A 16,603-nucleotide genomic window follows, 5' to 3' on the forward strand; every position below is an offset into this window, starting at 1 on the left:
CCACCAGTTCAATTAAAGCCAACCACCTCCATAGGAAAAACATTTGTTTTTATTGTTTTGTGAAGGATGCAATGATTGCGGAAATATGTTGTAATAGAAATACAAACAGCATTTCCTAAATGGTTAAACGGATGTTTTGAAAAACAAGTGCAACAACCAAAGCTTCATACCAATTTTTAGCCTAAAGTACCATTACCTACTCAACGACCTCTCATCAATTAAATAAGTACAGAAAGCCATGTGCTGTTTCAGGACAAAGTTATAATCATCAGGCACAGTCCTCAGTTAATGGAAATGGAAATTATAATGGATGAAATCATTAGGCCACATATTTTGTGCATTTCTGCTTTACTTTAGGCCTTCTGTTGCTTTTCCAGTCACTTAGATAGTATTACAACCTGTTGATTTGTTCAAATAAATTTGAAAAATTACAGAGCAATAATCTGTCAGAAATATAAATAAAGACAAGTTAGGAAGCAGTGACGTACAGTCAGGGGAGGCAAGTGAGGCCAGGCCTCACTTGTCATCATGGAAAAAAAGAAAATATATAATGATGATAACATAATCTAAATTGTGATTCACTTAGTCATCTGTAATAAAAGTAATTTTTTATCTAATTTCCTCATTTTTGATCATATTCTCTTTAAAATCGCAGACTTTTCACTATTTTTCATGTGAATCCTTGGTGGCGCTTGATAGCGAAGCCGCTGAGGCCGCAGCGGGCTTGGCCTCCCCTGGGATTGCGCAATCCCATATTAACTGCGCTGGCTTCCATTCTATGAATGCATCTTCCTGTCTCTAGATCATAAATTCAATTGTTCAAACAGTTATGTACTAATTTTCCATAATTTAATATATGTGGATTACGAATTGTGTTTCGGTCATCAAACTGTGTGCAGATAACATGTTTTCGTGCTGCTGCGCGATCATAAACGGCGGAGAACGGGTTGTAGGTGAGGCTGGCAGTTCCTTGGCCTCTAGGCAGGGGGCGCTCAAGGGGCACCGCTCGTGATCCCAAAACTGTAGAGTGACAGCAAGTTATGGATGTATTATTAGCGAGTTATGCTAAACAAGTAAAGCACTAAAAAGACTCAAAACATACAGCTGGAACAGGACTAATGAAGGAAGGCTTTCCTCCCTGGCAGTGAGCTCCACTGAGACTGAGAGAGTTTTAAAACTGAAGACGATAAATGGTAAATGGCTTGTACTTGTATAGCGCTTTAACTCTTGACGACCTCCAAAGCGCTTCACACTAGGTTCAGTCATTCACACATTCACACCCTGAAGGTGGTGAGCTATGTTAGTAGCTACAGCTGCCCTGGGGCAGACTGACAGAGGTGAGGCTGCCAGACACCGGCGCCACCGGGCCCTCTGACCACTGCCAGCAGGCAATGCGGGTGAAGTGTCTTGCCCAAGGACACAACGACAGAGACAGTCAGTGCGGGGGATCGAACCGGCAACCCTCCAATGGCGTACCGCGAGCGAGCTATTTCTAGAAACGTAACGTCACGATGACGTCACATTACGTGGTACGCAGTAGGGCAAGCTTGCATAGTCCGCCGCTGTGTCGGTGTAAAAGAGACGTGCGTTACCCTTGGTTTTACTCGGTAAACGACTGCTTTTTCCAAATCTAAGACCATGGTTTTTAAACATTGTTGCTATGGAGCGTGCAACAGCGTCTCGAGGTACGCTGATCGGCCGCATATGAAGGATGTTTTCTTCAAGACTGCCAAGGAGAAATGTGTGCGCAGGGTACACCGGTGCGGTCGGCCTACATATGTAGCAAGCATTTTATCGGAGGAAAGGGCCCAACCGAAGAACATCCTGACCCAATTCCAGCGACATCAAGTAGTGAACAGGTAAGAGTATTTTGGTGGCCGACATGTTAATAATGAAGCGCCTGCTACCATGATAGCATATAGGCTATCATGGTAGCAGGCGCTAACATGATACCCTGCTACCAGGATAGCTTACTCAAAAACATTTCAAATAAGACAAACATTAAACATATACCGATCCCTGGACGGACGCCATGATCGCCGCGCAGGAAAAAAAACAACAAATCTTACCGTTCGATCAACACGGCCCGTTTTCCGGTCTTTTTAAGCCCTCGACACTCAAGCCATCGTTTGAGCTGAAGGTTGGTGTGTTCTTCGACAGTGCGGCCAGTAATCCGTGCGCCTGGAACATCGTCTTGGGAAAGTTTAAAGGCTGCAAAGTCGGTCATATCGCTGTTTCTGTTGTGCGTGTAATAGCTGGTTGCTACGGGCGTTCTCTACCTGTATGCCCTACCTAAGCGGCAAAAGGGGCGTTGCTCTTGAGTCGGTGACGTCACGTGCGCGGTACGCCATTGCAAGACGAACTACCTAACCTCTGTGCCACGTCGAAAAGAGAACTTTTCCCAGAAAAGTTATTATATTTTTGTTCAGAAAAAGCACCGCATGAACTTCATTTATAAGCAGAGGTAAGACAGCGATACTTATTCATGTTTTGTTTTTGTAATGAAATGTGCGTAATGTGTGTTATAGTTTTTGAATGTGTTACAAATGCAGAAATCCATCATAACTCATAAACTGTTACCAATCAAATGACAAATAATTTAGTTTTACTTTTCACCAAAGAATCAATATTTTTTCCATGTCTCTTGGTAAATTTATTTGGCTCAATCAGTCTCCTTCAGCACTTTGCTATAAGCCTACTCTGTAGAGTGTATATATTTGTAAATCTGACTCTGATGACGTCAGTGCCTCACCAGCTACGAACCCTACCGCACGTCACTGCTAGGAAGGTTGTTTTTCTTTGTAGTTTTGCTGTTACAGTGAATTACTTTAATGCATAATAGGGCCAACGTCCAACTCCTACCCTTATCTTTTGGCTGCCTGCATAATTTTTTTCTAACTCTACTTGGTGCATGGGCGTTGGTAATTATTGTATTAGAGCAAAGTCCCACCATGACCTCTACACGTAGCAACTGCATGCTGAGTACTGATCAGTGTGTGGCTGAGGGCTGGATGGCTTTGTTAATGGGATTCCCAGTCGTCACAAAACACAGGTTTCAAAGGAGATTATCCAAATTCTTTTTCGTCCATTTTACCGAGTGGACCCCTCTAACCATCTCCTGTCCCAAACACTTGACAGATATGTGTTACATAAACTTCTGCCAGCTAAAAATAGACTGTGTTGCGGCCAAATTCATCAGGGACAGTCCTAGGTACGGCTTTGTGGCAGGTTGCCTACGAGCTGAAACAGGCAACAGAGACGGAGCAGCTGCCATGTAAAACACAGCGTTTAAGGCCATTGAACTTCCTTTTGCTTTGCTTTCTTCAGACATGGAGATGTCATACCTGCAGCTTCACACAATCATTTGAAAACCTCTTTCATTAAACACTTTTGCCGTCTCCATGGGTTTTCTCAAAGGACCAGTGCTGTGTCACAGCCCAGCATCGGCTTACTTCTATACAGCCAAGCTAGATTTATGGGTCGAGGGAGAGATGTAGTTTGTGCATTTAGTCGGCCACAGGATTTAAATGTGTAAAAAAGGGTTGGGGAGAGTCCAGTAAGTTAAATTTGAGGCAACTGCTCGGCCAACAACAGACTCTCTACACTTTCTCTGAGCTGACAGCTGGGCCGGATATCACCTTCTCCACTGGTGCTTTATGAGTGACCAGAAGCAGCTCACAGACAGCTAGTCCGCACAGGTTTATGACTGAAATGCTTAATGAACGAGGCTTAAAACAGAGTAAGGTGACTTTAACATGTAGGTCACTTGTTTCTTTCTGCCTCGCTGATTGATGTAGGCATACCCGTAGAGGTTACAAAAGCCACAAACATCTATGTTAATAATCATCTGAGTCAGACTTTTAGGACCAAAAATCTAAAAACGGTGGCACGCATTCACATACAGCACCCAAGTCAATAGTTCACAGGACTACTAAATGCTGCATTTATAGTTGCAAGTTTTTTTTTTTTGGAGTTTGGAGACAGAATCTTCATCATAATTTCTTCCTTGTAAAATAAATCAAATTCAGACAGATTTCATCAACGGCTACGGAGCTAATCTGGGCCATTCTAGCAAATGACAATGCTTTGATCTAAACCGTTTCATTTGAGCTCTGGCTGTGTGTTCACAGAGGTTGAACCTCCTTTGCTGCCACTAACATGGTATACAGCAAACCACAAGCAGCATGAGATATCAAAAGTTCACAAGGGAACTTTGTTCACTAATGTTCCCAAACAAACATTTTACTTTTATTAATATTCCACTTCAGAACTATGCACAATTTCCTTGTGTTCTTTCACATGCTGTAACATCTCAATAAATTACTCTGAGGTTTGTGGTTAACATAACAAAAAGATTTCCAAATTGTGAGCAAGTAATGAGTTCTCTCTTCCTCGCATAATTGAGAAATAATTGTAGTTAAAAAAAAAAACTAGCTAAAAAGTACAATAACCCATGTTTCCTTCATTATAATAGACTGGACAGATAAAAGTGCAACTGTAACAACATAAAACAATAACAAAACTATGCTTTAATATTTATCACTAGTAAGTGGTTACTTTTTGTGTATCAATAATATGCAATAATATTCAATTCAATTAGAGATACTTTATTAATCCCAAAGGGAAATAATATTCATGTATTTTCTCTGTGACTAAAACAGTTCAGGCTTGTGTTTTATCATAAGTGAGGTGATAGGTTACTAGGTTCAGCCTTTTTAAACTGCTGGTGCAACTGTGACAGGAAATGTTTCAGACACAAAGCTGTGTTTAGATATCCGCGGAAGAAGTCTTTAACAGCTCAATGTAATGAAGTTTAGCCACACTGAAACAGAAAGGCCGACCTTTACTCTAGAGTTCTACAAATGTATCTTTACAGTGAAAAGTGAGAGATGCAGCGATATCTGTATCTGCACCGTCACATCTATGCTCGCTTTAAATAATGGCCTAGAAGCAATCGCCTTCAAATGTCATGTTCAGCCTGAACTCACCCTCCAGAGACAGGATGAGAGCAGAATTTGACTTTGGAAAGTGCCTTGAGATGACATGTTTCATGAATTGGCGCTATATAAATAAAATTGAATTGATCTGAACTGTGCTAAAGGAGATTTTCTAGTCAAAATTTGTTTATAAAGTTTTTAGCTTTAGTTTATGGTGTCCAAGTGTGATGCCATAGTTAAATTTACTCCAGTTTAAGATACTATTATTAATATAGTCAGAAATATATGACCGCACATGTCAAAGTGTAAAGCTTCTTTTCTCTCTTTAAGAATACGTCTATAATAGACAACATAGCACAAGTTAAGGACGAGATTTTATCTTCATTTTAGTTTCAGTTCCAGTTCCAGTTCAATTTATTTATTTTGGTTTTAATACTTGATAACTAGGTACAGCTTGAGACCAGTATCATTTACCCCTTAGATTGACTTTAGATCCTTTAAAACTGAAAACCACGGGATATTTCTAAGATGTTGGCTAAGCAAGCACCCGCTTTTTTGGTCTATTCTGTATAGCTGAGGAAGTTCAAACAAAAGGGGACCTCACCATTTGACCCCATCCAGAACAATCGAAAGTTTATGCAAACAATGTGCGTCTTCTCTTTGCTATCAAACAATAGAAGCTCTAATGACTGTGTCTTTTCACATCTCCACAAGCGCTGTCCTCAAGGAGGGCCAGGGAAAAAAGAAAAAAAAAAGAAAAAAGAGAGACCAGAAGAAAAGAAAACAGAACTTTCATGCAAAAACATGCTTAGGTCTGTCACTTACTCCCCTGTGAAGAATCATCTGTCGGACAGAACTGGCAGCACTCAGAAATATCTATTTCACTTAAAATACTTTTGTTGTATTTTAAGTATTCTGCCGGACCTTATGACCCACAATGCAATTTAAATCTATTTTTCAAAGCTATTTTTCAAAGCATGCTCCCTGTTACGTTGCTCCAGCCTTAAATAATTTCCCTCTGGGATTATTAAAGTATTTCCGATTCTGATTCTGATGTGTAGCTTTACAATACAGGCTAAAAGTTGCAAAGTATGGGTCATGTTTATTTACTTGTGCTTAAACATGCTGTTCACGTCCTAAAACGCGCCGATGCGGCTGAATTAAAACAATTCTGCAAAGAGGAGTAGTTTCAAACTTCCTCCACAGTGATGTATAAGACTCATTGCCAGTTACCACCATTGGCTAATGCTGCCAAGGATGGCAGAACCAGTTAAAGGTGTAGGGGACAAGGATTTTTCACATAAGGCTAGGTTGGTTTTGTTAGTTTTTTACCCCTAATAAATATAACCATGTTGTCTAAGAAAAGCAGAGACAAAAATCACAGGGTCTAAAACCAGATCCGCTCCACCCCTTGGCTATGCCTAGAAATCCTGTCCATGAAAGTTATAAACATGACCGGTAACAAAAGACAGCCCTGCTGGAGTCCAACATGAACCGTGAACAGGTCCGACTTGATGCCGGCAATGCGAACCAGGCTCCTGGTTTTTGCAGAAGATGTGATTCTGCTGGCATCTTCTAGACAAGACCTACAGCATACTCTCTCGGCTGGCCTGGGAATGTCTCGGGCTTTTCCCAAAGGGGCTGGAGGAGGTGTCTGGGGACAAGGAAGCCTGCTTAGTCTGCTGCTCCTGTAACCCAGTCCTGGAAGACGGTGAGTACAAAAAAAAAAATCATTTGATGTTTTTGTACTTGGGTTGCCTGTCGCATCAGTTTTTCAGTTTCACTTTTTCTGTGACTTTGGCTTCAGCCCTCTCATTTTTACTCTCATCAAATGTTGTGGCATCCTTTTGTTTCTGACATAGTATCTATTCCTTATCAATATGGATATTCACCGGATCTGATGTGTTTTCAAAACACAATGAGAAGAAAGGTCATCTTACAGACCTGAGAAGTGATGTGAAATGTGCAGGTTTATGGAGTGGACCCTTAGATTCATATTGTAAGAAATAATAACAATTAACAGTAAAGACAACTTACACATGTCAACAGCACCCTGTTAGGTCAAACAAAGCATACTTCATTGTGAGCCACTCAAATCAGACTATATTGTCTACAAATAAGTCATAAAAGCACATTTATGAGAGGCAATAACGTTTTGCGAGAAGTTTGAAATTTTACGCTGCCGTTCTTTTACATGACAAATTTGAAATGACAAATTTGTCCCTGGTGTCATTAAACAGGTTATCGTTTTTTTTTTTTTTTTTTTTTTGTGGGGACCATTTATATGTATATAAATCCTTGTTATAAAATTAACAATCTATATGGTTGGATACTATTTGAACTTCTTTTTCTATTTATTGATTGTTTTTAAAATCCTATAAGCATTTTCCGATTTTTTTATAATGTTAAGTGCAGTACCAACAAAATGTATTGTCATTATGTGTAACCATAATGACATTCTGACGAGGCAGACAGCGGCTCAGAAAGCACATAAATACGCAGACACAAAAAGACATGTTTTCTCACACACACACACACACACACACACACACACACACACACACACACACACACACACACAAACACACACACACACACACACACACACACACACTTTTTTTTCAACTGTTGGTTGTACTGGCCAACAACAACACTCTGCGGGTCTAAAGCATGCATTTAGTCCTTGAATGTACATTTATGCACATAAACTAAAAGCCCACACCCTCACTATCAAATGCTGCTAAATAAACGGAGTCACTTCTGCAACTCAGCTCTATTGCTACGAGCCTGCTGCAGGCAGGGAACCTGACCAGCTGTGGGTTTGCAGGTATTGCAGAGGCATGTAGAAGGAAACCCACAATGTAATACGCTCTGTCACGTCTAACTTTTCTCTCTGAACAAAATAAATGGAAGGATTGCCAAAAAAAAAAACTACAGTGATGTATTTTATTTAAGTTGTTTTAAACAGGAGTGCAAACTTTCTACTGCTTTAGAAGTTGCTGTAATTAAAAAATTAGGACTTTATGCTTAATGAAGAGGACAATTTTCAACAATATGGCTTAAAAGAAAATTAAGGCAAAAATAAAATAGATTATTGCAACAAAAAGAACAGGAGGGAATTATACAGATGTAAATAAGTAGGCAAAAGCCATGCCACAAATGCTACTTGATGGAATAAATCGGTATGCTAATTGGCATATGACATCATGATCACAATGTTTTTTAAACTCATGAACAAAAGTAATAAAGTAGATAATAAATAGTAGTAGTTGCAAATATTGAATAATTTTTACTTCTCATTTGATTAATTTTTAACAAATTAACCACTCTTAACTTATGTAACTTTAGCTTACAACAAGCTCCCTTTAAGAGTGAATTCGGATAAGACTGGAAATACGTTAAGGGAAAAATTAAGTCGGTCGTTTGTGATTAAATGGCAGTCTGAAATCCATATTTTCAGCTCAGATTAGATGCTCATTACATCACTCCTTGTGGGGGAAGCTAGAGAGGTGTGAAGCTGCACCCAAACCACAGAATTTCAGGAGCACAGTAAGTTCTGTAGCAGTTTGAGAATCTGGCACAAAACGCCTGTGTCACCATCAGGATTTAGTTAAATATTTATAAATAAAATGTTAAAAATGCATTTAAAACAACAACAACAACAACAACCGTTGTTGTGCTGATGGTATAATTTTCTTGGAAGCTGATGAAGAAACTCAGATCGTATGCACCAAACTGTAAGTGTTCTGCTCCACCCTCACCTCAGTAGTTATTGCTTGTGCCATTTCAAGTTCCTGTGTTGTAATCAAGTTGTCACAGTCATTGTAAACCACAGCGTACTAAACAGAAGTCTGCAGATCAAAAGCAACACTTTAAGAAACAATCTGTTGTCGTCCATAGAAAAAAAGACTCTTGATGTGTAACCTCGCTCAGCCAATAGATGTGTTAGAGTCAGACAAAAGAAAAAGCATTTAACTCTGCTTCAAAGTTGCATTCAGATACACTTCTATGTGGTTAACATTGAAAGACCAGATATTATAGGATCTACATTAACAAAAGACTGAAAAGCTGGATCACAGGTAACAATTGTTATACTTACATTTTAAGCTAGATATTTAGAAGAGAGTGTTCTGTTCTTAAAGGTTTATTGACTATTGCTTCTTCATTGACGACGATTCTGAAGTTATACACAGAACATGTACTTCTAGGTAACCCAGTCAAGTTTTCCTAATCAAATGGACAGAGCCATTCATCCACCCATAGTCTATAACCTATACCTATCCTTGCAGTGGTTGGGGGGTATAGCCGGACTTTTTTGCAGGAAGGATACAGTTCCTTACAAAGGAACTGTATCCTTATACATTTTGTCACGTGATGAACTCAAACATCACTGCACTTTATTGGGATCTAATGTGATAGACTCACACCAAGTAGTGTATAGTTGGAAAGTGAAATGAAAATGATATGTGGTTTACAAGTTTTTGTTTGTTCTTTGTTTTTTTTACATATAAGAATCTGAAAAGTGTTGCTTCCTTTTTATTCAGCTCCTTTCACTTTCATTCCACTGGATAAAATCTGATAGAACAAACAGCCTTTAGAAGCGCCTACTTAGTCCAGCTGTGTGTTATTTTATCTCAGCATAAATAAATCCAGCTGTTCTGTAAAGGCCTCAAAGGTTTGAGGATATTAGTTAACAAACAGCATCATGAGGACCAAGGAACACAGCAGACTGGTCAGGAAGAGATGTTTGAAGTAGGGTTAGGTTATAAAATAATACCCATGTTTTTGGACATAAGAAGCACTGGACTGAGTATGGCACTGCACACCTACCAAGACATAGCTGTCCATCCTAACATGCCGGTGCAAGTTAAGATGAACTGCTATGTCTTGGTAGGTATGTAGTGCCATCCTAAGTGGTTAAGCAAAACACAACTTGACTTCTTTGGTTTCTTCTGACCCTTCCATCTATCCAGCTCAATGTTTGGGTTGTTGCTACCTGACCATTCAAACATGAGTTGTTCTGTCTAAGCGACCCAAGCTGTGAATTGCTGAAAATTTGCCTGGGGACACAAGTCAGGGATGCAGAGTATGTGCAAATGAAATCTGGATCCACCTCTACTGTTTAGTTTTGGTTTTTCATGTTTACATACAGTAGTTTATTTTTGCTCCTCTCTCAAACCACCTGCCTTCCCTGTCCAAAACAAGCATTGCTCTGAATGAAGCGGCACCCTGCTTGGCTGCTGCTGCAATGGCTCCTGAGAAATTGGACATTTAACAGCAAATAAAGCATCTAAAAGGTCTAATTTAGCACTGAACACGCAGTGTAACAATGGGAGACTAACATACAATCAGAGTTTACTCCTAGAACTACGCAGATGCTGTGTATCACCAACAGTGGACATTACAGCTCTGCACACCATGAGCAGACTTGGACTGCTATACCAATGAGACCCAACGGCTGACCATACAGCAAGACCTCCCACCAGCACAGACCACACCCAGAGGAGACGAAGGTGGTGTGATAGGAAATGGAAGTGTGGCAGCCAGCCTAACGGCTAAGCTAAAAGCTAATCCTTGCAGAACGCTGCTTCCATCCATCTTGCTAACCAATGTCCTCTGCCTGGAGAACACATTGGACTACTTGAAGGCGGACTTAACAACAAATCATGAGATGTGAAACTTCTGTGTCACTATTCTAGCTGAGACATCCTTGACCTTGACCCTCCATTACGTTAGCATGGAGGGGCTAACCAACTTCTGGTCGGACAGGAGCAGCACTCTTAGTGGCTGGAGTGTTTGCATCTACATTAGCAACAGCTGGTGTAACAATAGGGCTTTTTGCGAATGATGTCAAATTGCTAAAATTAAGAAATGCCGCGTGGCCATTTTAGATTGGAATAAATGTTGAGTGGTAAAGCTTGAAAAGTTTACTTGTACGAGTCAAATAATGGACAGATCTGTCCTGAATATCATCTCAACAGATGGTAATAACAACTCTGCTGCTTTGCTATCTGCTGGAGGGACTCGAATTATAATAGTGACCATATGAAGGGAGTTTTTTTCATTAATTTTCCTAAATGGTGAAGAAATGTAGAAAAATTAAATATTGGATACAAGCTAGTAAGCGAGAGGACTTTACGGTCTTAAATGTGACCAAAGACACTTAGATGTGTTCTGTACATTTTGTCAGTAATAAGGATCCAAAAACTGAATGTCCAGACCCAGTACCTGCGATTGTAACAAATCTGAAGGTACATTTATTTGGCTTTTTCTCAGCCTAAATGAAATCATTATCATGCAATCCATGACATTCCTCATCATTGTGATCGTCAACACACTGCACACTTGTGCTGAAACAGTCTATGAAATGGGCTGGTGGTCTATTAGATTGTCAGCTGGGGTATTTATGAGTGTATGTGAACTTTAGTGCATAGTCCGCTTATTATAAGCAACTTTAGGCTTGTAACCTTTGTGAGTTGCGGGTTGTGGGTTGGGCGCGTTTTGAGGATCAAAAAGGTATCTAAACGCCTCTACTTGGATGCTCTGAGCAAAGTGTGGGCAGACTGATCTAACCCGCCAGTGCTAACACCCCGCCAGTGTGCTCTATCGCTCCATTAGTGACTTACAAACCACGGATTCAGAGGGTCTTTCCATTGTTGCTGGGGACTTTAATCAGGCCAACATGAAGACAGTTCTCCCCCCTTTCCATCAGCATATGAACTTTGCAACCAGAGGCTAAAACACACTAGATCAGTGGTCTCAAACTCCAGTCCTTTGGGCTGGAGTCCACCAACTTTTAGATGTGTCTCTACTTCAACACACCTGACTCCAATATGAGCTCATCAGCAGGGCTCCACAGAGCTTGACTCCATGCTAGTGAGGTAGCGTAGCCGTTTGATTCAGGTTCGTAGGGCAATGAACACATCTAAAAGTTGCATGAAGCCAGCGCTCGAGGATTTGAGTCTGAGACCACTGCACTAGACAGACCCTAGACAAAAGGCAGCATTCAAAGCAGCCCCCCACCTTGGCTCATCAGACCATCTCTATAGTATGCTAAATCCTGTATACGAGCCAGTACTTATCAGAGGAAAACCCACCATGAAGCAGGTAAGGGTCTGACCTGCAGAAAAAAAAAAAATAATCACTCTGAACACCCAGTACCCTTGGTGAAACATGATGTAGGAAGTGTCATACTGTAGCCATGCTTTTCTTCAGCAAGACATCACTCTGAGGCAAAGGTTCACCTTGCACGAGGACAACAACTCACGACAAGTTTTAGCATCACATAAAATCTCAACAAAACAAATTGAAGTTTGTGGTTGTACCGGACAAAAATGATAACGTTCATGGGAATCAATACTTTTTCAAGCCACTGTGGGGCCTAATAAAACAAAACGGAAGTTGACTGACCTCCACGGACACCTTCCAGCGGGTAGAAGAACGCCACAAGGAGGTTCATGAGTACAGCCAGGTTGAAGGAGATGCTGCTCCAAAAGGACATGTTCCTGGAGCACCAGTACAGGATGGGCTGAGCTGGAGGACATAATAGATGAGCAGATTTTCACGATTTTTAATATGTTTCACAGACAACACAGCAACATCCAAACATCATGTGCATTTCTTGCAGTTACATCTAAAATAAAGCTGATCTAATACAATTGATAAAGCATTAAGAAGAGAACAAAATACCACAGATGTTCTCAATATAAACATATTCACAGAGTCACAAAAACACACATTGTGCTTTTATCTCTATGGGGATACTTCTCATTCTAACCTCTAGTATTAAAACCTGCAGCCTGAAGTGCAAATCTTCTGATATGAGAAATCTATTCCTAAAGCTTAGATAATAATCCATTGAAAACGATCTGGAGCTAGGGAGACCTCAGTCTGCACACAACTGTTTGGTGTGCTGCCGTTTTGAACCAAAGTACACAAACAAAGCCCACATGCACGCACATTAGTCACAACCTCCACTGCTCTTGGTCAGGAGATCGGTATTGTGGCCAACACTATTTTGAGCCCAGCTTTTCCGTAGAAAAGCAGAACTGGTAACAGAAGGCACAGTATTCCTGTCAAGTGGTTAGCACCAGGGGAAGAGCACAACCTCCTGGCGTGCTGATTCATTCATGTAGGAAACAGAAGGTTGCTTCTCACATGTTTACACTGCAGACCAACAACACTCGTACACGCCTGACCATGTGGCAAGCCATTAGATGTTTCACAATACAGAGAAAAGGACAAACAATGCAGTCTGAAGGCAGAATCAGTCAGAGGTCAACAGGAACATGCTCTGACCTGAAAAGGAAGCCAAACCTTTTGGGGTTTCAGTATATTCTATCTGTCCTGTCATAGTTTTCGACCAGGAGCCTTATACTGAAACCTTAAATGTACTCCTTTAAATGGTCTCCAGAATAATGGTGCTAAATAGATTATGACAATTAGTGGTTCTGACTGCTCCAACTAGCAGGAAAACAGGAAGGAGGTCATAAGATTCCCATCAAGCTATCGCTCCTACAGAGCGATACAGCTGAGCCTACAGAGAGGCACCACATAAGCTAAATCCTGTCAGAAAAGCAGTTTGTTGTATAGTACCAACAGTAGAAGCCACATGTAAAACCCAAAGTAACACTTCCTTCCTGCTACAGCGTGTTAATTGCCAGCTACATCACCATATATTTACCAACTTGTCTAGGATTACAAAGTCCAGGTTGTACAACGTGTTAAATATTCATTATAGTCTAACAAAAATGACAATAACATTATCTAGCTATAATAACTTTATACATGCTTACTTGATATTTCCTGTTGCATCCTTCCAGGATTCATGATAAAAGGAGTTCATCCCTTTTATAAAAGGACCCTGACAAATTTAAAGTATTGCACTTTAACCCCTATTCACCAACCTGCTCTCTGACTGGACATTTATTAAGTATTTTGTAGGAAAATCTTAAAAAGGAGAAAATAATAAAGGTGCAGAACAAGTTAATTAGACATCTAAATGTTCTCGGTGTGCCAGAATTAGCTTAAATATCTAAAGAAAATGTAGTTTAATTCCAGATCTATTATTTCTTAAGCAACAATATCTGCATTGCAAGATGATGTCTGAAATGATTAAAATAGACCACAATTTTATTACTTTTAGTTAATACATCTTAAATTTTTGTTAGTCCTTTATAATAAAAAAGTATTGGGGTTTTAATGTTTCTTCTCTTTACCCGCTGGAACCCTGTTGTTTCTGTTTAGCTGTTAATCAGGTTTCATTTTTATCTCCATCTAAATCTTATTTCGTTCATCTGATTTTTTTAATACGTTGGACTATTGTCTAAGCTGCTGCAATTATTTCATTTTACAATGTTTTCATGTAGTTTTTGCTATGAAATTTAGACCAAGTGGACCTAGACCAATCATCATAGTTTTTTCCAAAAGACTGCCGTAGCACCAAAATAAAACAGATTTTACAATTACCTGATCAGACATATTTTTAGTTATCTAATGCAGGATTTAATATAGAGGGGTGAATGTGGTCTTGTCTTTACAAGTAACTCTATGACTTCTAAATCTGCTGGGCCAAACTGGTCTGCTATCACATTCCAAAACACAGAGGGAGACTGTTTAATTTTGGGACAGTGCAGTTAAACTTTTTTAAACACGATTTGATAAATTCAGTATTTGTCCTCCTGTTAGTTTCCTGATAAAAAAAACAAAAATAAAATCCTTGTATTTTTGAACATTTTTATCTTTGCTTTGTTTTGTTATTGCATAGAAAAGTTATGATGGCTGATGATCGAGATACATTTGCTTCATAACCATTATTTATTATGTTTTTAGCATACACCACATTAAAATGAACTGTCACTCATAAATCTTAATAAAAAAAAAATTTTTAAGTTTTTTTCTCCTGATGTCAAATTCAGTGACTTCAATGAAATATTTTGGTGATGAGCTTGATTTATTTGTGTCTGTATGTTTCCATTTGTATGCACATCATCACAGTAAGAATATATTTGGCTGTAATTAGTCTGGTTACTTTATTCTTTAGTCTGTTGTATCTATTGTGACTAGTCACTTCGAAGGAAACAAGTTTACAGTATATCCTTTAAGTGCCTGTTGTGATCTGATCATCTGAGTATCAAGGAAGAAGAGAGTGCCTTGGGAAATCCAGTCAGGTCACAAGGTAAAAAGAAAAATCCCCAAGTAGTGAAACAATCGTGTTCTTCCCTTATGTCACATAATGGTAAAGATGAGTAAAGCCTGGAAGGATGCACAAGGACACACTGTAAACTAAACAGTAGGATATAAAAAAGGTAAGGAGAAAAACGCACAGGGTACTGTGTTTGTGTTACCAGTAGCCTCTTGAGTACCTCGCAGCTTCTTCTGCCAATTCATCTCATTGAAAAGGTCCTCAGAGCGTAGGAAAAAATCATTGATCTTGCTGCCTTGCTCGTCTCGCTCTGTGGTGTAGTATACTCGTAGCTTGGACTCTTGTGTAAGGAACTCACAGATGTTGGGAACAGGAAACACTATCTGCTCCATTGTGCGATCCAGACGTACGATCTGAATACAACCACAGCAGCAGACATAAGTAGACTGACCAAAAGAGCCTACACTCTTTCACTCTGTGTCCTTTTATGTGTTTTATAACAAAACACTGTTTTACATATTAGTGTATTTTGTTTCACTGATTGTCTCATACAGAAGATTGAAATAAACAACGTACTTGTTGCCAAGAAAACTCAACCAACAACTTAAGTGCAAATTGCTGTTAACAATCTGAATTCCTTCTCCTTACAACTTGGCACAGGGAAATGAGCAAGCATACCAAAGGTGCTTAGCATTCTGCTACAATGAAGCTTAAAAGTGTGGCAAAAAAACTTTCATGACATGCCTCAGGTGAATTGTCTCACCAAAGCACAGCAGTATCTTTTCAGGCTCATTTAAGGAACAGCAAACATATATGTACACACACACACAAACACGCACGTACACATACACACACAGGAACATGTGTGTGTACTTGTACTTGCAGCCGAGTGAGAATTTTTTTTTGCACATTTTACTAGTAAAGTGAGCACCTTTATTCTGCCTTTTCAGTTTTCTGGTTAGGTTTAGGGTCAAGGTAAGGCCATAGAAAGGGTTAAAGATGAATGGAAGTCAAGGCACAGTCCTAACTTTGTATTTTAAACAACAATATGTGAGTGTGTGTGTGTACTTGTACTGAGACATTTTACTATTGAGGAGCTTTTTTTGCTCCTCACGTTTTTTCTGGGCTAGGGGTTAGGTTTCAGACTAAGGTGTCAGTTAGATTCAGGTAAGGGTTATGTTTATAGCCATAGAAGGGGTTGAAAATGAATGGAAGTCAACGCACGGTCCTCAGAAAGTATTTTAAAAAAGGATGTGTGTGTGCATATATATATATATATATATATATATATATATATATATATATATATATATATATATATATATATATATATATATATATATATATATGAATAAAGGGCAACAGCTGACCTCAATCTGAGCAGTGTGTTTGGCGTAGAACTCCAGTGCTTCATCGCCCTCTCCATACGTCCCCCCAGGCTTCAACATGGCCTGCAGTTCCTTGTTGTGACGTGCCAACTGAAACAGATCAGGCACAGATAATTAACACTTATGCTATTTGT

The 16,603-nt window shown here is 39.5% G+C and overlaps 1 protein-coding gene across 4 annotated transcripts in view; it reads right to left on the bottom strand.

The window, feature by feature from the left end:
* itpr1b (inositol 1,4,5-trisphosphate receptor, type 1b) overlaps positions 1-16,603 on the bottom strand; it is a 131,715-nt gene that overhangs the window by 25,167 nt on the left and 89,945 nt on the right. For 3 of the 4 annotated variants that reach the window (XM_012874222.3, XM_036151869.1, XM_036151868.1), the window contains 3 exons: positions 16,452-16,559; positions 15,263-15,494; positions 12,348-12,470 (listed from right to left, as the gene is read on the bottom strand). In XM_012874222.3, coding sequence (XP_012729676.2) covers positions 12,348-12,470; positions 15,263-15,494; positions 16,452-16,559 — 463 coding nt within the window. The remainder of the gene's footprint in view (positions 1-12,347; positions 12,471-15,262; positions 15,495-16,451; positions 16,560-16,603) is intronic. The other variant, XM_021322407.2, reaches the window with a different exon arrangement.

This window comes from Fundulus heteroclitus, chromosome 20 (genome assembly GCF_011125445.2).
Source record: "Fundulus heteroclitus isolate FHET01 chromosome 20, MU-UCD_Fhet_4.1, whole genome shotgun sequence".
In the NCBI taxonomy this organism is placed as follows: Eukaryota; Metazoa; Chordata; class Actinopteri; order Cyprinodontiformes; family Fundulidae; genus Fundulus; species Fundulus heteroclitus.